Below are 23,949 nucleotides of genomic sequence, written 5' to 3' on the forward strand. Positions count from 1 at the left end.
ACCCAAGGTCCAAGGTTGCTGAGGTCCCAGAGACCCCAAGTCTGGGCTAGGGAGACCCTGCGGTACTTCCACCTCCTGTGAGCATCAATGTACGCAGGTCCCAGATGCCCCGGACTGGGCAGCAGGTGACCAACGCCACGGAGGTGACCAGGAGAGTGGCTGCCCGTCATACAACAGGGACATGGTGCTTCATTTATGATTTTGTTTTGTCCCATGTCAGAAAAATGCTGGAGGTGTTGGGAAGCCTGGAATCGCAAAGTTAATCTTATTTCCTATTTTGGAAACAGTGGAAAGAGGCTGTAATATTATCACAGGTGGATCTTCAAGGATTTTTTTCTCTTTATGCCAACTGTGGACTCACTCAGGCACACTCACCCAGTCACACATGCCCAAGCACACAACATGCACACAGTCACACATACATGAATCATACACGTCTGTGCACAGGCACACTCACAGCCACAGGCACACATACCCAAACTGCACACACCTGCACACACCTATACATGCTGTTCCCCAGAGCACAGTTTTGGGAATTGTTTTCAGTAGGTGGATCAGGGCAGGAGCAGGAGTAAGGGATGGCTTTTGTTAAAAATGTGGTATTCATTGGAAAGCTTACCAAATGCGTCCTGCAGTAGGGGAAGAGAGACGGCTGTGAGAAGAGGAAGTGCAAGAAGTGTGTGGCCCAGGAAGCACAGGCCTGGGGGACAGCAGGAGTACATGAGGGAAGTTATGCGCTAGTTTTTCACCACTGCAAAATCAATGACGTGGTTGTAATTGGTGAACTTTTGTACATAGTGATACTTATTATTTTAATTAAGGGTGAAAGTCCTGTCCTTAGTAGCCACACCTCTCCCCAGTAACTGGAGGCTGACTTCTAGGTAATTCTTCCATGCAGCTGAGTGTATCTAATGCTAAAGATGCGAAGGAGATAAAATACTATAATCAAATAAGGTTGGTTAGAGAAGAATAATGCATTCTCAATTTTTACTTATTTTGTAAGTCAATAACCAGTTTAATGTTATCTTGTTAGATTTTAATGTGTCAAATTTTAATCGTATTTTAAATTGAAGCCTTTTTAAAAACCAGTTGTGTATTTTTTCTTGTGGAGATCTTTAATCTCTCTCTGTCTAAGTTCCTGGCACAACTTTTGTCAGACATGAGGCATTTAATTCAGTGGACACTAGATCAGCCTCCAGATGAATTGCAAGAAACAAAAACCTCACCTGTTGAGTAACTGCTCTTTTCTGACCCTTCTTTGAAAGCAGACCTTTTTTTTTTTTTTTAACTTACTTAAAATGAATAGATTTATACCATAGAGGCAAATTAGCCCCGTTGAAGTGGAGGCATAATCTCTGCTGTCTCTTGTTCCCTGACTGAGCTCCTGCTTCCCCAGTGTGAGCTCTGCTGGTCACCTGGTGCCAAAGGGAAACAGGGGGAGAGGAGCTGACTAAAAGCAGGGCAGGCACAGCGTCCTTAGCCTCCTTGCATGCAATGCAAATACCAGCAATTGAGATCACCAGATTTCTGCCCTTGGTTATGGTTATAGCATTAAGATTTTCTTGGTGGCCTGTCCTCCGAAAGCCTGGTGCTCCTTGTCTGTGTGCCTGCCTTATATACTCATTTGTTCCTGTTTTGATCTCTTTTCTTCCAGGTTTCCTGTTCCATGTCTCCTTCTTAACTACTCACAATACAAAAGCAAGTAGGCTTTTCTGGTGTATGTTTACTCACTCCATTGTGTGTGCCTTGTTCTTCACTGTGAAGGCAGATGAGGAGAGCACTTGTGTTCTCTGTTAATGACCCTGAGTAAAAGCCCAAGAAGTCTTTTCCTGCGTATGAGGTCTGTTCACTGCTATTGCTGACATTCTGAGCACATTTTCTAAGTCACTGTGCTATGGTCTCTTGGTGTTCGAATAAAAGAGAGATTCCAGGACTTGTGTCTTTCCTTGGGAAGGATGCTGAGAACTGGGCAGATCTCTGAGGTTCAGAATTTGTATGAGATTTTCTCCAAAGCACTGCTTAGCCTCCAGTTCTGTGGTTTACTGGGATTGCCAGAAGTTATTAGTTTTAATTACTACTAGAAATTACTTGCAGTTAAGAATTCTAATGATAAATATTACATGAGAAAGCTGTGAAAGTCCCAGGTTTGATCCCTGGTACCACCAAAAACAAAAAAGCTATGCATTTGCTTACCCTGGCAATATCACTTTTGAGGTTTTGGAAATCCTAAAAAGAACTGTATTTCAATATAGTCCCCAAAATATGTAACACATAATAAGAAAAATCTGTACATAATCTGTGTATATTTTAGGGCTCTTGACCCCAGATGAAGAACTCCTCCAGCATATCCACTGAAACAAACTGCTTTTGCCCGAAGTATTTTGAAAGTGATGGATCATGCCAATCAAAGGTTAAAGGGTCCATCCGAACAGCAAACAAATTACTAAAAAGGGAGAAGTCATATTAAGTGGTGTGTGTCCCCTCTTCTGTACGGGGAGATAACAAACATTGGTGATCCTGGTACAGACTTGGGTGAGGTAGAATGCAAAGCATGATGACATGCCTGCCTGTTGCCCAGCTCAAGGTCAACTATAACTTCTCACTCTGCCAAAAAAAAAAAAAAAAAAAAAAAAAAAAAAATCCCCCTATTAAAAAACTTTCTTTTGTTTTAAAAAAAAAAAAAAAAAAAAAAAAAAAAAAAATCCACGATATTGAAAAACATTCTCTTGTACTTGTGAGCAAAATTTGGTTTTTTTTTCTCATTAACCATTTATTTCACAACTTTGGTGGAAATTGCCCTTTTATTTTCCTGAAGAGTTAAAAAAAAAAAAACTGTTGGCTATGGCTATAGCTCAGGGCTAGAGTGTGTGCTCAGCATTCTTGAGGCCTTGGCTCCCATCTGTAGAACTGAAACACAAAAGTCTATTGTGTTTAACCTTATCTCACACTCATCCATCATTTATGCTGTGAACACAAAATTTAGCTCTTTGCTTCTTGGGAGCAGAGGCAAAGTTAAAAATAATGAGGTATATAATGTCAGTATTTAATAAATATGAATGCATTATAAGAGACAAACTATTTCTTAGTTAAAATCTTTGTTATATTAATATGTTACATAGAATATAGTGCACTGTATTCTTCAGTGCAGCTTCTCAAGATGCACACGTGTTCTTCGCATCACTCTTAGTCCTTGATGAAGGCCAGAGAGGTAATACTGAGCTTTAACCTTGTCCATGTTGGACCACCTGTCTGTGGAGGTAGATTTTATGGAAAGCTGAAAAATTCCACAGAGAACCTTTAGGAATTAGTTTTAGATCTGCTTAAGCATGTAGCAAGATTTGGTCTAAATACCAGAAGATTTTGTCAGTTCCCACACTTTTTGGCCTCAAACCCCCTTTAAAACTCTTAAAAACTACCAAGAGGAGCTAGAAAGCCTTGTTTTTGTGAGGTTGTACTTATCAACACTTTATTCAGAACAGAAACTGAGATCCTAAAGGGCCTGGTGACTTTGAGGTGTCTCTGGGCCACACTTTGAGGACTGGCCTCCTTCGTAGTGCGCCAGCTCCTTTGGGCCATGGGTGTTAGGGAGAGTACAGCATAGAGACCAATGACAATAGGGATCCTGTACCAGATGCACTGGCCAGCTTGGGAAGAGCTGACCTCCCGGGATGCCATGCTGTGGACAGCCTTGCTTCAGACCTCACCATCCCAAGTCTGCCCTTGGTGACCAATGTTCTAGTCTTCCCTAGTCAGTCTCTGTCGTAATTACAGTTGTTCCCCCGGTATGTGATCACGTCTCACACACACAGCATTTCCCTCTGTGTTACCACAACAGTAGCAGTTTGCTCCAGAAACCGAGGACACATGGACCTATGTGTGTTGAAAAGCTGACTCCAAGTTGGGTGTGGTGGTGCATGACTAATTCCATGGAGCTGAGGCATGAGAATTGCAAGAATGAGACCAGCATGGGCAACTTAGTAATTTAGTCAGACCCTGTCTCTTAAGTTTTAAAAAAGTTAAAAAGGGATAGGTATATAGCTCAGAGTGAAGGTCTTGGGTTCAATCTGCAAAAAAGTAAAAAATGAAAGAAAAAACAGAAAAGAGAAAAACACACACAACTATTTGGCAATACCAGAAGAGATGCTGAAGGACACGGGGCCACCAGTAAAGGAGCATTGGGTCCAGGTGTCCTACTCATGTTAGGGCTGGCAGGTGGCAGCCCTTTACCAGGGAGCAGTCTTAGCTGGCCACCTCCTTGTGGGCCCTGAATTTTTCAAGTGCTGAAGCCTGTGCCTGGCACATGGTAGGGTGGTCTCAGCTCTTAGTAGTCACCATCGTGTCTTTGGCACAGGCTTCAGATGTGAGCCTGGCTTGGAAATTTTTCAGCCCAGCATGGGACAATTAAGCCAAAGAGTCCTGAAACAATCGCCACTGTCTGTGAATCCTCTTGCTACTGTGCCGTCACACAGAGACAAAAACACATGGTGCCTACCCAGAGAGACAGCAACTTGAAACAAAGGGCAGCACTCACTCCCGGGTTTTGTGCTAAGAGGACCTGGAATGCTATTTGGAAATCCATGTCCTCATTTACTTTAGTTTCATTCTTACACTGAACCCCAATCATGGCTGCACCAGCTCAAGTGGGCATCGCAACTACAGTGCAGTCATGTGACACTCAGCAGCGCTGTGGCTTCCAAGAATGTTGGTCTGAGCTAAGAGCTAGAAATAGCTGGGGGATATAATCCCTCATCTACAGGAGATGGACTACTTATGTCAGATTTTGCAGATGTTGTTCTTAGGTTAAATGTACCTTGGTTCTAGAATTAAGAGTAGATCACCTGAACAAAACAAATGAGCTGAGTGAAAAGGAAAGATGGGAGGAAGCAGTTTAGTGCTTTCCAAACAGGCAGGAGGTTGTTATAGGTAGTGGGACTGATGTCTCAATTACCTGTCTCCAGCATCTCAGGCTCAGCTAGCAGGTACTCACAGTCAGTGGCTGGAGAGTCTGTTTTACTCTAAAACCCAGTATTCACATGGGTGTGCGCTGTGAGGCAACCATAACTTGTCATCTGCTCAGTAGGAGGTTGCTGGAGAAGGGCATGGGGTTACTGAGGAGGTAGGGAGAATTACGAAGACGGTAGCTTGTGAGTGGAGGGAAGGATCAGGATTGTGTCCTCACTGCTCTGCTCTGCAACCCTGGAGGGAAGGAGGGAGCAGGAGATCACCAGTTTCCCCAACCCACCGGGTCCAGCCCATTGCCCCCCAGATGCAGCCAAAGTACAATACTCCAATCATTCTGACATTTTTCTAGGGCTAGCACTGTCAGAGTTAGCTTTTAAGAAAACAGATCCAAAGTAATCATATCATTGTCCAAGCATGTATGTGACCATCATATATTCTAGACCCCCTTCATGTGTGGGGTATCAATGCCTCACCCCATGTGGCTTTCTGGGTGTGCAGGCTTGCTGTATGATGGCATTATGGACAGTAAGTTAGGTAGGAATATTATAGGCTGTCAGACAGGGCTAGGCCCTCGAAAGAGTCAGGGCAAAAGTAAAAACACATTACAGTGGTGGCTGGAGGCACATCTGTTGGAGTCCAGGCCTCAAGATAAAGACAAAATGACCAGGCCTAAGATAAGTGGGAACACCTGATCTAATGAAGTCTAGATAGACATCATCTTGGTGGGTGACCAAGACCTTTGGACTCATCTCTTCCTGAAAAGTTCTTGTTCCTTCCATGTACACTTACTACATGACTCCTTCTCCATTGGATCAATGTAACCTAAGCTCTATACTTATAACCTTATTGGTTTATCATACCTGTAACCCACATTGTACCCATGTGGTTGTGTTCTATAAAACTTCCCCTGAGAACTGGCATCATTGGCAACCCGTGTTTGGACCCCCTTCTGTCTTTCAGAAGCTATATCTTTCCTCCTCAATAAATATGTCCTAATTTCCTACTTTTTTTTTTTTGGTACTGGGGATCGAACTCAGGTCCTTGTGCTAGCGAGGCAGGTAGCAGAACCACTGAGCTAAATCCCCAGCCCAATATTTCCTGCTCTTAACCTCCGTTATTCCTCAAATTCATTCTTCAATTTTAGAGACCACAAACTCAGCATATCAGACATGTAACAGGTTGAGAGTTATATTTCCCTCATATATTTGGAGGTCCTGACATCATTTCCTGTATCAGTGGCACCCAGTACCCATACTGCTTCCTGCACATGGTCCTGAGTTATCTCTCCTCCTGTAGGCCAGGTTTTCAGACCCTTCACTGTTCAGTGATGTATCAGTTTCTTTAGTTGTACCATTACCTGTGATATCACCCTACAGGAGCACAGAGGAGGAAAGACAGATCCTTTAGCTGAGGATGCAGAGCCTGCTGTCACTTCCAGAGCATGGCTGACTGGCTCTCAGGAATACAGACTGCTCAGTAAATTCAGAGATAGAAAATTCTAAGCACTAAGAGATGTCTGAGTTACACATCCCAGGGCAATGGGCATCTGGGTGTCACACGATGACTGGTGTGGTCTGGAGATATATCAAGACATCTCATGAAGCCTGAACAAGAGTCATTCAGAAAATTGCTCTTTGATGTCATTAATAAACACATATTTGTGCCAGGCATGGTTGCATATACATGTAATCCCAGCACTGTGGGAAGCTAAGGCAGGAAGATTGTAGGAAGCTAAGGCAGTAGGATTGCAAAGTCTAGCTCAGCTGGGGCAACTTAGAAATTTAGAAAGACTTTGTCTCAAAAAAAAAAAATAGAAAAAAGAGATGGGGATACATCTCAGTACAAAGGTCCTGGATTCAATCCCCAGTACCAAAAATAATAGTAATCATAGTAAAACAAATATACATTTTTGGGATGGGTTATGTTGACATAGTGCATGTTTGGTTACCAAGAGTGTTGGAAGGACCAGGGCTTAGCTCACTTTCAGCTGACAGCTGTGTCCTTTATCTTAGTTCATTCTCTTCCGTTAACAACAGAATACCACAGAGTGGGTATGTTAGCATCTGTTGCTGTGACAAAATACCTGAGGAAACAAAGGGAGGAAAGCTTTATTTTGGCTCTTGGTTTCAGAGATTTTTGTCCATGGTTGAGTGGTTCTATCATGGTCAGCTTTACATGGGCAGAAAATCATGGTGGAAGGATGTGGTGGAGGAAAGCTGCTCACCCTGGGGCAGCTGAGAAGAAGAGAGACAGGAAGGTTCAGAAGAGAAGGGGTCAGGGACAAGATACAGCCCCCCCACAGTCCCACCTTCTTATCACCTCCACCTAATGCCATCAAATTATGATCTCGTTAATGGATTAATCCATTTGATGACATTAGAGCTTTCATGATCTACTTACTTTCCCAAAACACATCAACAACCAAGCTTTAACATGTGAGCTTTGGGCACTATAACACAACCATAGCAGGAGGTGAGTTCTATACAACAGAAGTTTATTTGATTCATGGTTCTGAAGGATGGAAAGTCCAAGGTCAATGGCTGCCTCTGGTGAGGACCTTTTGCTTTATCGTAATATGGAAGGTGAGCAAGAATGCACATGACAGACAGAGAGAAAGGGGCTAGCCTCCCCTAATAACCACCCCACTGTGATAAGGGCATGAGGGTGGGGATTTCGTGACCTAATCATCTTTCGATGCCCAGTCTCCTAATACTGTGCTCTGTTAGGGTGAACTAACTGCCTCATGACTGCTCTGGGCTTCTGCCTGGAAACATCACTGCCCCAAGTTAAAGCTCAATCTCCTCTCCTGGTTAGAGGTCTTCCTCCAACCAAGGATTTACCCCTTTCCCACAGGCCATGTTCTATTTAAGTCATAGTCATTTCTGTACTCCTCTCTTAAGGACTGTGTCTTCCTCAAGGGAGGGAGCTGAGGGCTTGTAATGTGTCTTTGTACTTGACACTGATCCAAGTCTACTTGCTTGCACAGTGTGACTGTGTATAGACTTTTCTTGAAAGAATACATAAGTGAGGGCTGGGGAGTCAGCTCAGTGGTTCCGGATCCTTCCTCGCAAGCACAAGGACCCAAGTTTGATCCCCAGTACCACAAAAAACAAAAACAAAAACAAAAACAAAAAACAAAAAAAACCTACAAAAAAAAAAAACTACCAAAGAATACATTAAGTGAATTAATGTTTTTTTGTTAAATGAACAATGAATCTCAGTTAATTTATAAGAAAGGATTAATATAACTGAAGCAAGGGATTTACAGTCTACTTAACTCTCTTGGCACCTGAAGATATCTCTAGGCAGGCAGGATACTAAATGAGGTGTCCTGGTGGCTACCAAAGTTTTCTCCACCCTCCCCCAAGGTGTCCCTCTTATCTGTTAGAGTTTTAAATGAGGCAGGATTCTCCACCACCATTAAACCTTAGCCAGTTTTAATATAAAAAGCTTGCTTTGTTTACTTTTATATTGATCTTTTCCTAAGGTATTAAGTAACCAAACAAGATTGTAATCTGACAGTAGTATCCACATTGCAGCAAGAATGTTGGTAACACAAAAATCAAGTCATCAGGCATGCCAGCAGCAGCCAAACAGATAAATAGGTGGCCATCCTTGCTAAGAATGTCTTCATGTAAGTGAGGAGCCATGGGCACTGGGAAGGGTGGGGATTTGAACATTTTTATTTTGGGTGAGGAGAGCTGAAAGGTAAAGGCAGGGTCCTGGGGTAAAGCAGGGCATGTGGCCTTTTTAAGGAGGCAAATATTTAAGTGCTGGGAGTCACTTGCCCTATCCACATGGCTAGAAAGTGGCAGAGCCAACATTTACATAGAGGAAACCTGTGGTGGCAGCCAGTACACCCTCCACGCCCAGCTGCCAGAGCCCTTGAGCAGCCCTCGCTCAGTAATGCCACACCTGGTACCTGGCCCCTCTGCTGATGCCTACAGAGAAGCAAAGAGATGCAGCTAGCAGAACTCATCTTTTTCTAAATTGTGCTCCTTCAATGGTGGCTTCAGGAGATTTGAAGTGTCTTTGAAAAGGAAATTAAATACAGAAAGTGGAAAATATGCAATTTCTATCCAGAGAACTAGATTTGATATGCCGACCACCCATTTCCTCATTCTCCTCCAGGGCTGTGGGCCTGGGAGAAAGGAAGTCTCAGAGCCCTTTGTGCAAGTCCCGTCATGTTGCTAAGCTGAATGAAAATTACCCTTATTAACATGTAAACCCTGTTTGCTACCTGGACAACAGTACTCAAAGTATTTTCATCTGCTTTGTCTCTTTGTTCTACTAAGAAAATACTAGAATCAGAAAAGGTACTGGTTTGCCAGGATGGGAAGCAGTTGGCACACACTACAACAGAACTGGGGTGGCCCAGGAAGGGCTGAGCTGTTGGGGCCCATGAGGAGCCATGGACTTAGGGTGGTTGTTTCTTTTACAGATTGTTTTTTGTTTTTTGGGGTTTTTGTTTTTTTTGGTACTGGTGATTGAACTCAGGATTGTGCACTTTCGAGGTAGGTGGCTGCATCACTGAGCAAAATCCCCAGCTCTCTTATACAGAATTTTAAAGTTGATTATAGTAAGGGACATATTACCATTAACCCCCTCAAAATGCTCCCCTTTTCTTCAAACACACTCATCCCATCATTCTTGCCAGTTTCTAAAGCAGTTTCGGAAGGCTTCATTTCTGAGTATCTTTAGTTGCACTCTTGTGTCTGCCTGGATGTCTGGAATAGATTCAGAATGTTGAAGTGCACACAGATTGCAGCAAGCAGTAGTGTGGACCAGAGTGGTGCATCTGCAGGCAGATCCCAGCCAGGGTACTGCCCCAACTCCAGCCACTTGGGCACAAAGGCCCAAGCCATAGGCCCGCCTGAAAAAGAGCTACACAGTCACACAGCAACAAATAGAGGCTCGCCCCGATACCATCAGTAACTGCATGAAGAACCTAGCTAGAAGCCTGTTCAGACACTAGGGTCTAGGGTTTACAGCCCCTTCCAAAGGCACTCCCAGAAAACAGCTACATGGGGGGCAGGCCCTAGCCAGAGGCACACCTAGATACCATCCCAAGTGTGCACATGCCCCATCCAGAAGCCCACCAAACAACAGATCAGCTCAGGGATCCAGAATGCAACCATTCTGAACCCAGGAATTGATTCATTGGTGAGCAGCAGAGAAAAGGCCACTTGGTGGCTTACTGAGAATTGAAGACCACTGGATGGGCAAAAAGTTGCCTCAACAAAGGCACAGCACGATGCATCTGTTGAAATGAGAAGATGTGTAAATAAGTCTCAAAATCAAACTTCCAGTCACCTAAGGCAACCCCACAGGGCAACAAGATGGAACAAACTGGTACTCAACCACCTGGACTCCCTGAGCTGGTAATGAAAGAGGATCTGGAACAAATTAAATCTGAAATAATTTCTCAGATAATAGTAGAGATTGTGCCCACTGTGCAAGACATGATTAATAAATCTAAAGCAGACACAGATTAAAAAAATTAGAGGAGCTGAGGAACATGATGGAATCCCAACATAGGAAACAAATGGAATCCATAAAACAGATGCAAACAGATTTCCAGGAGATTAAAAACTCCATTGAAAGTTTACACAGCAGAATGAGCCAATGTGAGGATAGAATTTCAGATATAGAAGATAGGATTGCAATTATCGACTAAGAAAAAATTTTCTTAAAAATGGCAAGGGACCATGATAAATCAATCCAGCAGCTGCTAGACAATGCAAAGAAGAATAACATAAGTCTAATCAGAGTCAATGAAGAAACAGGAGAGAGTGCAGACAGCATAAAAAAACTATTCAACAAAGTAATGACAGAAAACTTCCCAAGGAGGGGAAAAGAACTAGATAATACAGATAATTGAGGCATATAGGACTCCAACTAGCTGTGATCAAAAATAATCTACACATGGGTATATAATAGTTAAGATTCCAGAAACCCAACTGAAGAACAAAACTGTGCAGGCAGTTAGAGAAAAGAAGTAAGTCACATGCGAAGGAAAGCCCCTCAGAATCACAGCAGACTTCTCAACACAAACCTTCAAGTCAACAAGACACTGGAGTGAAGTATTTCAAGCCCTGAAAGAAAACAACCTTCAACCCAGACTGATGTACTCTGAAAAACTATCTTGGAATTTAGGATTTTTTGTTTGTTTGTTTGTTTTTTGCTTATAAAAAGTCTGGGGAAATAGTGCAATGTACAAATTAGAAGATGAAAACCATGTCCACTCTCTAAATATCACCTATCACCTTCTAAATACTCTCTAAATATCACCTTCTATGTCCTTTGTGTGTATCCCTTCTAGTGTCCATGTATCTATAAAATCCACATGAGAATATCTCACATTATGAAATATTTTTAGCACTCAATTTTATTGGTGGCACAGCATTATTCCACTATTACCATCATATAGTTAACAACTTCTCTAAACCAACATCTGTCTTGCAGTCCCTTTTGGGGGCATGTAAATCCCTCTAACAGGAATAGCTGTGTGCCCCCTCACCCTGTGTCTATGTTTTTATGAATTATAAACAACACTTCCGTGAACAGTGATGCTCATATAGATTTATGCACATGTCCAGCTCTTCTTGGCGTAAGGAGTACACAACATGAACACACTGGATTGACTTTTACCCTGGAAAGATTTTATTGACTTGCCCTTTAGCATGGTCTCTGAGGACATCCTCCCTCTGCACCCCAGCGACACTTGGAACTGTCATTTTGTAAAATGTTAATTTGGTAGGCAATAACAATAAAAATGGGATTTCTTTGATTAATAGCAAAGTTAAACTTTGTATTTATTTTTGTGAGGTGATGGGTTGTATTTTTTGTTGATTGTTTACCACAACTTCTTTAAAACTTTTTTCTATTTAGTTTATGAAAGGTGACAATGATGACTAATATTTATCAAGTCTTTAGTGTTGGGCTAAGCAGATTAAGAGAGGCAGGAACTAAATGCAGTGTGTTCCTCGCAGTACCAGTCTTGGTGAGTGCATCTCTCCTGAGCCACTGCAGGTGAGAGCACAGAGAAGCTCTTTGTCCTTCTGAGAGACACTGTCTCCTGTCCCAGCATCCAGCTTAGCTGTTCCTGCTATGCTGGGGATAGGGTTTGCTGCTTCTCCTCAGGTACACTTAGAGTTTCACTTTTAAGGATCCCCAACTGCCTATATGTTGGTCTTACCAGTGTGGTATCTTGGGAGGGGGTGGAACTTTTAAGAAGTGACACTCTGTGGGAGATCCTTAGGTCACTGGAAGTGAGCATTTGCAGGGGACCCCAATCCCTTTCTCTTCCTCTTCTACTTCCTGGCCACTAACTGAAGAGTTTGCTCCAACACCTGCTCCTCACCAGGGGCCTAAAAATAATGCCCCTTTCCCATCCCTGTCATGGACTGGAACCTCTAAAACTGTAAGCCAAAATAACCTTTTTCTCTTTGTAAATCGATTATCTTGGGTATTTTGTTATAGTGAAGGAAACATGTATATACAGTATCATCTCTCCAGATTCCTCCTAGGAATGACTTAAAATGTCTAGCAATCGAGGGCTTATTGCCATTCTCTTCTAATTTTCATTTTTAAAAAGATTCAAGAAGCCAAATGTGGTGGTGCACTCATGGAATCCTAGCCCTGGGATTTGGAAGAAGGAGGATCGGGAATTTGAGGCTAGCTTGGACTAAATAGTAAAATTTTGTCTTAGAAAAAAAAAAGAAAAGAAAAAGATTCAAGGATAAAGGAGAAATTTATTACATTTTAAAATATTCTTTGAGATAAAATTGAGTTTAAAATAACCAGAAAAGGTATTAACATTTTATGTAAATAAAATAAATGCACAAATCAGGCACCTTTTTAATTTTTGCCAGTTATTTTTTTTGAACCATATAACTTAGTGGAGAACATCTGAGTTACCTAAGCCTCTGTGTAGTCCTGTGAATGGACGTCACAGCGGTCATTTGTGCTAGGCTATGTGGCTGCTAGGGAACTGAAAGACAAAGCAAGTGTGGTTCAGGCAGCACTTAAGAGGAGCAGGCAAGGACCTGGGCCCCCTACAAAATCTGGTTCCTTTCATCAGATCATGTGATCCATGTGGAGGGGATTGAGCCTCAACTTCCGCTCATGCTTAGCCAGGGCCAGGAGCCTGACTCTGAAAGCAGTGAAGAGGAAACCAAATGACTGAAGAGTTTACACAGAACATGACTTCCACTTCCATAGTCAGTCTGCGTAGGTATTATTAGGTGCTTTTAAGTATAATTCTGAGCATTACAAGTCATGCACGTGGTTTCCAGAGCAAGAACCTGCTGACTTCCAGGCAGTGTGGCTACAGTGAAGATTAGCGCCTTCAGCAACCTTCTTGGAAGAAGGCATCTGAGGAGGGCAGGAGAGTCACAGCCAGGAGCTAGGAGCAGAATGGTCCACTCAGGGAAGCAGAAGTCAGGCAGCTCCTGGGCAGAGGGGTGAGCAATCTGTTGTCCAGCAGCCAGGCAGTTGCCAGGGCAGTTCTGCTGTGACAACCGGTAGGAATGTGAAGCCTGCGGTGAGTCCTGCGACCCTAGCAGGGGGAGATGGTGCAGGGCAGGGGCGTCCAGGTTGGAGCTGAGGCAGGAAGTAGAAGACAGTGGAGGATGTGGTGGTCAGGGACACTGAGCTTCTCTCCTGGGCCTCCCAGACACCATGGTAGCCTAAGAAGGGCTCTCGGGGGAACCTAAGAGGACTTAAAACTTGAGGCAGCCTGGAGGCAGCCATGAGCCACTTCGTTTACAATAGCCCTGGAGACAAACAAACCAGACAGTGTTTGGAGCTTGGTGAGCTTTGTTTATTTTGCAAAAGTAAATCTAGCAACAGAGAGCAGATTGCTTTACTCTTGCAATTGTTATGAAAATGATTCAGGAAAAAACAGATTTGCTACATTCTTAAGTACTCTTGGAGACTGTGGGGCTTTGGTCAGGATGGATCCCTATTTTCAGCCTCAGCTGCCCCATGAGTTGGGAATCTCTGGCCGGCGGTCTATGTTACCTGGCTCTCGGGTGGCTCACCACTCCTGAAGCTTTCCTTCCTACTTTCCCCATAGAATTGCATTGTAAGTTAGTTATCAATATCCACACCACCCATAGCTTACAATCTAAGACACCATCATTTCTTAGAGGAGAAACTTGGAAATGTAAGTCTTGGGAACACTGCGTATGTGAAGTGTAAGGGGACAGAAAAATCCAGAGAAATTTAATTTCTAGAGGTGAGGGTGCTCAGAACCCCCTTAGGAAGATGCTCTCTGGCTTTCAGAGTTGGTGGCAGATATCCAAGACAGTCTCCGGGACTGAGGGAGGAGTGCGAGTTACATTGGAACAGTGAGAGCCCAGTAGCTGGGCTGCCTTGGGGTCTGGATGGGATTCACACCTTCAAGTTGTGACCGAGGGTCCTAAGGTAGGAATTCAAACCCCCAGCCCCTGTTCAGGGTCCTAGAGATCTTCATCAGGGCTAATTCCCTGAGGGTCATACACACCTTCTTCTTCCACTTGACAACCACATAGCCTTGGAGTTCAGTGACCAGTCACAGCTTTGAAAGACTTATAGGAGCTGAGTCCAGGGCTCCTGCCATCCAGGGTTCTTTCTGTCACCCCAGGGCCTCATAGCAGTCATGGAGCCTCTTGGGGCAAGTTCTTCTGCAGGGCATGCCCTGTGCTTGCTGGAGGTGATCCTGAAATTCCTCAGTGCTGTGGGGATTCCCCAAACCCCAGACCCTTGCTGCTCTAATGCCATCATCAAAGTGCCTCTCTCAGGGACCACACCTTCACATTACAGGAAAATGCTGTGCTGCCCAGAGGACAGCCAAATGCTCTTTCCCCTCCCACCCAGCAGTGTCCCGCCGAGGTCCCCCAAGTGGCTCTTCTGCTGCTCTGGGGACTCAGCTGGGAGAGATGGCCTCTGAAATTCCGGGTCCTAATTCACCCTCTATCTTCACTACAGGCGGTGGTGGCGCCCGTCTGGACATGGCAGCTGGTCCCCACCCTCACCTGAAGAGGGCGCTCCCTTCTCTCCTGAACAGCTGCCCAGCACACAACTCTCCGAAGCAGGTACTCTTTTGAAAACAAGGAACAGAAGATATAAGTAACTGCATTTAAATTCCAGAAGGGTGGTAGGCCTCATCCTTCTCCTCCATGTCATTTACTGGGAATTGTGGTCATACGACAGGTCTTTAGCAGAGTCAGGCTCGGGATGGAGAAAAGTGTGTGGAAGTCTAGAGAAAGTCACATGTCCGGGGGTCAACCCACACCTACCAGATCGCAGAGGGTTTGCGGTGGGGAGGAACATGGCTTGGGCATCCAGCGGTTTCTGCTTCTCCAGTTGTCAGTCTTCAAGAGGTGAACTATGAATGTTTATTTCAATACAGCTACAATTTGTAATAGTAACATGTAATCTATGCTTAAAAAAATGAACTGAAGCCCTCTGAACCGTCAATATCACAGCAAAAGCAAAAGACCCACAACACTGCATGGGGCCTGTAGAACCTTTTCCACTGTGTAAGGTAGTTTCTGGAGTGTGGCAGAGGTCGGAGGAGGGAAAGAGCAGCAGAGAAAAACAGAGCAGGTGAGAGGCTAGAGGGTCAAGTCTTGGAAGTGACCAAGGTATCACTGACTCTGTGAACCTGGACTGGCTGGTTCTATAACTGACCCTGCAGTGCCTGTAATTTCTTCTCCCATGGCTGCTCCTGTTCTTGCAGCATCCCAGGTCCTCTGTCCTGAAGGGATGTTATGGTTGGCTGCTGAGCTTGTGGGGCAAAGCCACTGCCTATGAGATGGACTCTTTCTCTGTTCTGAAAGGTCTGTGTAGAAATGCACAGACACTGGGTAGCCTCTGGCCAGGTGGCGTGGAGAGTTTAAGGAGCAGCAGCCTAGCCTCTGAGGTGGCAAATGACAGCATTTCCATGGAGGCCTCTGGGGATGGTAGCTGTCATATTCTAGGGAGGTGTACTAGTCAGCTTTCTCATTGCTGGGGCACAATACCCAACACCCATAATTTAAAGGAGGAAAGTATTGATTTGGTTCATGGTTTTGGGGGACTCATTCCATGGTCAGCTAGTTCCAAGGCAGAAACTTCATGGCAGAAAGGCGTGGTGGAGCAAAGCTGCTTAGTTCATGGCAGCCAGGAAGCAGGGCAGGGGAACAGTGCCAGACAGGGAAGGGCAAGGAAGCAGATACGGTATCCAAGAACACACTTCTGTGACCCACCTAGGCACACCCAGCAGTGTGCTGTATCAATCCTAGGCTGGATTCCAAGCCAGTCATGCTGACACAATCAAGTTTAACCATCACAGGAGGAAACTTTCAGAGAGGATGATTCTTAATCTCTTCCCAACAGAGCAGGACAAGGTCATCCAGCTCGTGGCAAGAGAGTGGTATTTGGGAGGCACTTGTGGGGGACCTGTGAACCTCAGTTAGGGCCTTTCCTTCTCATCACAGATTTGGTGAATTGGATTTGCCTGGGCCTCCCAAGAGACCCTAGCAGGACTCTCTGGTCAGTCTGGCCCTCCCTCAGCCTCCAGTGGGCAAGACACTGGCTGTTTCTTCTGGCAGTGGAGGGAGGTAGGGGTCTGGGTTGGGGCCGAGACGGGCAAATGTTTCCCAAACTGGGAAGGGCCAATGGAACAGAGAGGTGTGAGGCTTCAGAAATAGATCAAACCACATGCAACTTGTGCCTCCAAAAGGGTCCCCCAGAAAAGTTAGCCCCAATAGTCAAGAAGGAGGTTCTCTGTTTCCTTTCTGTCTCTCTAAGGATGCCAAACTGGGAGGTCAGGGGTCTAGTCAAGCAGGGCCTGCTGTCCTGCTGAGGAGGTGGCACCCTGTCCTCTGTTCTTCATACCACTTGTGTTTTAGGCTGAGATAACAGGCGAATGCCACTGCACCCAGCTTATTTTGCCCATTTTCTTCTCCTTTTTATTAGTACGTGTTTGTGGTACATAATATGTACATTCATTGTGGGTAGTCGGTACATGAACATGATCCATCATAATTCTTTTTACATCTCGTTCCCCTTGTCTTCTCCCTACTCCTTCTATGACTCCCAGTCTTGGAGTATCACTCTGGTATAAAGAAGGATAAGTTGATTGCACCTTGAATCCATAATGTTAAGTGAAATAAATCAGATACATAAGCTTAAATTTTGTATGGTTTCTTTTATCTGAGTGATCCAAAGTATAAATACATTTAAGAGGCAAATAAAAGATAGACAATTCAAGAAACAGGGAGATAGATATTTTACCCATTTGAAAAACCATTTTCTAATTGCTAGCCTTGTTTTAAGCTTAGAGGGTCTCTGGAACTCACTGAAAAAGGATTCAGTATTTGATGAAAAGAAAACATAAAGGGCATAGAAACCACCAGTCTTACACAGACAGACCACATAGGATGTGGTTTTAACTTCCTCGCCTTCTGCTATTTTTGTTCTTAAAAATCTCACTTTTCTTTTCCCAGTGACTGATCAACATATAGATACGACAAAGCTCAGATGAAGATGAGTCTGGATAGAAATCCTGACGCTTGCCCAAACTAGCCCGGGTTCTGAGAGTAGTGCCTCCCTGCTTGTTTGTGGGGTGTGTTGATGGCCCTTTTATCTACCTGAACAGTGCCCTGGGGTGAGCCCAGCCCCCTACTTCATCTCATTTCATTGTCACTGAGGTGCAGCCTCCTCCCTAAATCATTCGTCACCAAAGCAACAGGACTCTTTCTCGCCATCCATCTCTGTCTGTCCTTGAGCAAGTCTCTCCTGTGGGGAAAAAGGTGCCCTGGATTTTCCTTGCTGGTTAGAACCACTCACTCAGGTGCTGCTCTGGGCCTGGGGGCTCCATCCAGCTTCCATCTCCCCAGGTGTGTGGGTGTTGGACAGGGGGCTCTGCACAAAGCCTGTAGCTCAGCCTGTCTTCTCAGGCAGAGGGAGGGGTGAAGCAGGAGGCTGCAACCATGGCAACAAGCAAAGATATCACATCCTGTGCAGCACCAAGCTGTCCAGACAGCACCCCCTTGGCCTCTGCTGTGTGATCGCCTTCTCCAGCAGGTGATCACCACCATCTTTGGTCAGCTCCGGGGCAAGTTTGGGCTGGGTTGGGGCACTGTGCCTGCTCCTGGCCCCAGCACGCTTTGCTCAGCCCCCTTGATTCCCGAATCCCTGGGTCTTCCTCCCTGCTCTTTTGTTTCCTGGGAGGAAAGTGTTTGCTTTTCCTCCTCTTTCCAAAAGTAGAATGGCTTTCAGACCTTGACTATAACCCCTAGTAAGAAATGTGTGCTCCATTGTGATCAAGTGTTTGTGTGTGTGACAAAAGGTGAATGAAATTATACTTTACTATGTAAAATGCAATCTCTTATTTTATGTTATATAGAATACATTTATATTATTTTCTCTTCTCTCATATTAAGAAATAGCTAGTCATACCCACTCAGTTGACACAAATCAAAAGAGGCTTCGTACTTGATATTTATAAATCACTGTGCTAATGAATGTGCCTCACTGAGCGGAGAGGATTCAGACTTGCACTGTGTGTTGCAGTTTTGCCTCTCAGTTAATGTGAACTTAAATGCATGACTATAGAAGGATACACCAATGTATCAGTGGATAGGCTTCTTCTAGCTTTAGGCTTCTAGCACGCAGCTTTGAAGAGATGAACTTAGCACTAGGAACTCTCCCTAGCACTTTACACGCCTGCCAGAGGCCCTGGGAGAGCACAGCCTGCTCCGGGGTCTGTGCTGTGCAGATGCTGTTCTTCCTCCACATACTTTGAGGATGCTGTGCTATTTGCTGATGTTTCTTTGTGACACATGAAATTCACATGCATGTACACATATACATGCAAATATGAGTGCAGAAACAAGGCACACGTGTACAGACATGGATATGTGTGCACAAGCATGTACATACAGGCATACCATAATCAAACCATTATACAATATTCCGTAACAGACTGTACAGTTAGTGATGTTTCCAATGTCTATGAAAAGTACAAAGTTTGGAAGTGCGGTGCAGAAAAAAAACTGTTATGTTAGCCATTCTTATCCTAACCACAAGAAGCTACCACTTCACATTTATTAGCCTGCAGATAATTTTATTTAAAAAGACAATAATAGATATTGGTGAGGATGTGGAGAAACGAGGCATTTTGCATAGCTGGCGCATTTGTAAAATGGTGTAGCTGCTTTCAGGATCGGTTTGACAGCTCCTTATAAAGTTAAGGTACAGTTACTACCCACTTACAAATTCCACTTCTGGGTATATCTTCAAGATAACTGAAAATAAATGTTCACACAAAAACTTAGATATGGTTTTCGTAGAAGTACCATTGATAATGGCCAGTGAAAATAACCCAAATGCCTGTTCCCGAGGGAACGGATAACAAAAATGTTTCTGCCTCTGCATACATATCCCTCATTTCTGTTCGTGTGACCAAATTTCTCCTTCTCAGGACACTGGTCAGAGTAAATTAAGATCCATCAGAGGCCCTTCTTTTAACTTAATCGCCTCTTTTAAAGAGAGAGAGGCCCAGTCTCCAAATACAGTCACATTCTGAAGGCCAGGAACTGGGGCTTCCACATGTGAACTTGGGTGACACAGCTAAGCCCATAACGTCCACAAGGCCAGGAAGTAGATTAGCAGTTTCTGGGTTCCCAGAGGAGGGAACAAGGAGCAACTGCCAATGATCACTGGGTTTCTTTGGAGCAAAGAGAGTGTTAAAAATTGATTGTGATGACAACGGCACAGCTCTGCCAAAGCACTAAAAAACACCCAATCACATACTTTAAAAGGGTGAATCTGGGTATATCAGCTATGTATATGCATTTTTTAGATATTCTGCTAACCTCAGGAAGAGACTAATACAGGGACCAGTGGAGAAAGACAAGGGAAAGTAAGGACAAAATCATGAACAAAACTGTCTGTTAAACTGTCTTTGGACCTGTGATGTTTGGCTCTCTTTTTTATAAGTTACAGCTCAGGAATCCTTTGGTAGGTTTCCAAGTGCCTTTGACCAACCACCTGACTGTGACCTTTCTCCCCTATCCAGTACCTCTCAGCCCTGTTACCCAGCTACAGAAACCCATAGTGCTGCTCCAACAGCAAAGCCAAGAATGAGAAAAAGAGCACTGGGAATGAGCCTGGGGCAGAGAAATTCCTGGCAACCAGAAACTGACAGGCTTGGTTGCATGAGCCCTCCCTTTTCTGAGAGTCTGGTGTCGCTGTGCTTGGAAAGACAATTTCCTCTCCAGTGGCAATGCAGGAGGCTTTAGACGATCTTATCCGGTTCATCATGTCCCTCCTTCTCACTAAAGCCTTTCTATTCCATAAAGCAATTGTTTTCATTCTGTGCCCTCAGCGAGCTTGGAAGATAGCCAAGTTGTGGCACTGGTGTCTGCAGGGCTCATGCAGGACTTGGTAAGATGGCACCACACTTTGGGGAAGGGTTTTCTACTTGCTTTTGTAATTAATTGCATTCAGAGTCAGTTGGTTCATTCACCTATGTTTTCCAGGTATGCAAGACAAGCTAAGCACCCCAGTTTTAGTCCCAGCCACAGGAACATTTAAGAGACATTATTAAATGTGTGGAATATAATGGTAAAAAGCATCAAACTCTGTAAAATTATCCCCATCCAAATTTTGATACCCATTTTTCTTGTGACATAGGATGTCATGAATCTGGAAAGATCACCTAAAAAGACCAATGGGAAGCAATTCCACGATAACCATCTTCATATACAAGAAGACCAAGAGAAGGCCATCCAACAGATCCAGTTGGGGCAGGTAGAAACTGGTGGTGTTACTGTGAACAAATGGGACTTGTAATGTCTTTGATGTTTTTCTTAAATGTAATGCTTTGGTTCATATTCTGGCAATATGGTCATGATTAGAAGCAGAAAATATCACTGTGCCCTATATTGAAATACCTAAGGCTAATCAGACCCACAGCTATCTTTTGTGGCGGAATGGCAAGGAATAAAAGAGAGTCAATTTTCAAGATACGCAGTGTGTACTGGGAGGAGACCTGCCTCTAGCTGCCAGACTTGAATAAAACTCCACGGTTGCTCAGCATTTATTGGTGAGAAGCACGTGTTTCATGGAACAGCAACTGTAGATGGGTGGATAAGGATTAAATTAATGAAAAACCAATTTTTCTCCACACCCAAATGCCTGTATATCGACAAAGACCCTCAGCAGATGCTGTTGTGCCTCAGGAGTGCCCTGGTTTCGGCATTCCACTATAGCCAGGAGGCACGCGGCTTTCTGCATACTGCCGTTTTCAAGGTAAGATAACACCCATCTCGAGACTGTGAGATCTGAGTTATGTAGCCTAGTCCACAACACTGAAAGTACATAGTTCTAGCAAATTAAAAGTTTCTTTGAACATGTAACAAAGTGTTTTTAAAAATTTAGCTTTCTTTTACATAAGTGTCCATGAAAAATATAATGCAGGTTTGGTCATTCAAGGCCACATAAAAGAATATGATAACGTGAAATCACCCAATAGCATAGAAAGTCTACCCACGTCCTGGAATTTAGTTCTTCCGGGCCTAGCGCCTGGTTCTGGCTCCCCCTGGTGGAAGAGAGAGGAAGTGGAGCATCGAGGGAGTGACCCTCTTAACCCAAACCCAGGCGCTCCCCTGGGCAACGTGAGCGTGCAGGACCTGGGACTCGCAGGCTGTGGGAGTCCTTAGGGGTCCTCTAATCCACTCTTTAGGTTTTTGTTTTTATTTTTTAATATGAAATTGGTGTTTGAACCCAGGGTCTTCTCGCTGAACTACACCTCTGGCCCCTTTTCACATTTTTATTTTGTGACAGGGTCTTACTAAGTTGCCCAGGTTGGGTGCAACCTTGCTATCCTCCTGCTTCAGCTCCCAAGAGTACTGGGATTACAGGCATGCACTACGAGGTCCAGCTCATCCTTGAGTTTTAAACTGAGAAACTTGATATCCAAAAAAAAAGAGGCTATGTCCTCACATGCCTTTTTGAGGCCCAGAGAAGATCCTCTTTTGTACTTCCTGGCTAAAGGACCCTGGGTGGAAGACTTCCCTGCCTTGGATTTCCAAGCTACAGGACCTTAGAGAGGACCACCCTCTGCTCCCATCAGAGATTCTCAGTTTATAGGACCCTAGGGAGGACCTCTTCCCTCAAGTCTCCTCAACTAACTGGACAGGGGGGGTGCAGTTCTGCAGCCTGGAGGAAGTGCTAGAGGGAGGTTGCAGTCCATCCTAAGCTTTCTGTTTTCTCATGGAGGATGGCCAAGCCTGAAGATGAAGTGTGCCAGGCACTCCTGAGACCAGCCTGTGCAACTTAGCAAGACTCTATCTCAAAATTAAATTTTAAAAAAGGGCTGGGGTTCAGCTCAGTAGTAGAGGGCTTTCCTTGTACACGTGAGGCCCTGGGCTCAATCCTCAGCCTTGCTCAGAAAAGGAGGGGCGTGTGAAGTATTTGCTGCAGACAGTGGGCAGGCACATGGCTGGAGGGACATGGGGCACTGCTGGGTTTGAGAAGGCCCAAGCGTGGTTGGGAATTATGGCTTGAGTGTGGAGGGCTGTGTCCTGGGCCCACTCCCTGTCTGGCACGGCCAGGGCAGCATCGCTCCACTTCTCCATGCTGGGATCTATTTGGTTCGAACCTCTGGGGCTGGGCTCACATCAGTGCTGTGAGGCAGCAGGCGGTGATGACAATGACAGAGGTGACATTACAGCCACCTGGCAAGGGTTACAGAATGTGCTGGTGATGTTGACAGGGAGTGATTACACACATGTACACATACATGCACACACACAATGGAATCACCTCAATACCTCTATCTTTGCTTGAAGCAGCAGACAGGTATAAGACTCAGGGCAAAGTTGCTAACTCTTCTATTGATTTTTGTATCTCACACATCCCACTCAATCTCCAATTAAGCAAAATAAATACAACTCCTTATTTTTGCTTATGGTTTAAAAGATACCAGGCAGATAGCCACAAATTTTTAAAAAGGATAAAAACTCAAAATGTCAATACTAGAAAAAGCATAGGGCCTGTCGCTCCTCAGCATTATACATTTGTCCTTACAATCCTGAATGTTACACACACACACACACACACACACACACACACACACACAGATGAAGACAGAAAAATCAATGACCAGACAAGAGGAGAGACTAGTACAGGAAACACGTTGTCTCTGAGGCTTCAGAATAGAGTACTATGCATTATTTGCTATCTTTTTGTCACTGTGACAAAATACTTAGGTTAAACAACAGAGGAAAGATGTATCTGGGCTCACAGTTTCAGAGGATTCAGTTTATTGTCGGTTGGCTCCATTGCTTTTATGCTCTTGGTGAGGCAGAACATCAAGGTAGAAGGGTATAGACAAGGGAAACTGCTCACTTCATGACAGCCAGGAAATAGAGAGAGTGAGGAAAGGCTGGGGAAGAGATGCATTGCTCCAAGTAGGACCCTCCTAACAGCCATTCAACTGTGAACTAATCAAGTGATTAATCCACTGATAAGTGTTTTACTCTTTTGATACAGTCATCTTCCAAAAGCCCCACCCTCTGACACATGAGGCTTTTAGGGGACATTTTTGGTCTAATTCATAAAAATATAAAATACATTTACTTTGAGGGGGGTAACAGGGATTGAACTCAGGTCCTTGCGCTTACAAGGCAGCCCACCGAACCGCTGAGCTAAATCCCTGGCCCTAAATACATTTACTTTTTACAATACAAGGAAAAAGTAAAGACCTAACCCATGATCTTAAATAGTTAGGAGAGAGAGGATTCCATTGCACACAGGAGAACATTCTGAGACAGGCAAAGCTTGCCTTCAGATGCAAAACTATCTCATTTTAAAAAGAAATTTAAATGAGTCACAGCTGTATTTACACTTCAATCTAGCAATCTCACTCATAGAAATCTAAGTGCTGCGTTAGTACAGGGACAAAATGACCCGAGCACAGTGTTATTAGTGGCAGCAATGTTTGTGATA

At 44.3% G+C, this 23,949-nt stretch overlaps 1 protein-coding gene across 2 annotated transcripts in view; it reads left to right on the top strand.

Moving 5' to 3' along the window:
* Nucleotides 1–14,937: 14,937 nt before the first annotated feature.
* The window catches only part of LOC104852780, a 62,881-nt gene continuing 53,869 nt past the window's right edge, over nt 14,938–23,949 (top strand). For both annotated transcript variants that reach the window (XM_010610565.2, XM_033763330.1), the window contains exons 1-2: nt 14,938–15,041; nt 20,632–20,748. In XM_010610565.2, coding sequence (XP_010608867.2) covers nt 14,958–15,041; nt 20,632–20,748 — 201 coding nt within the window. In that variant the 5' untranslated portion in view covers nt 14,938–14,957. The remainder of the gene's footprint in view (nt 15,042–20,631; nt 20,749–23,949) is intronic.

The sequence above is a fragment of the Fukomys damarensis genome, unplaced genomic scaffold (assembly GCF_012274545.1).
Source record: "Fukomys damarensis isolate Sample0158 unplaced genomic scaffold, DMR_v1.0_HiC HiC_scaffold_14, whole genome shotgun sequence".
Classification (NCBI taxonomy): Eukaryota; Metazoa; Chordata; class Mammalia; order Rodentia; family Bathyergidae; genus Fukomys; species Fukomys damarensis.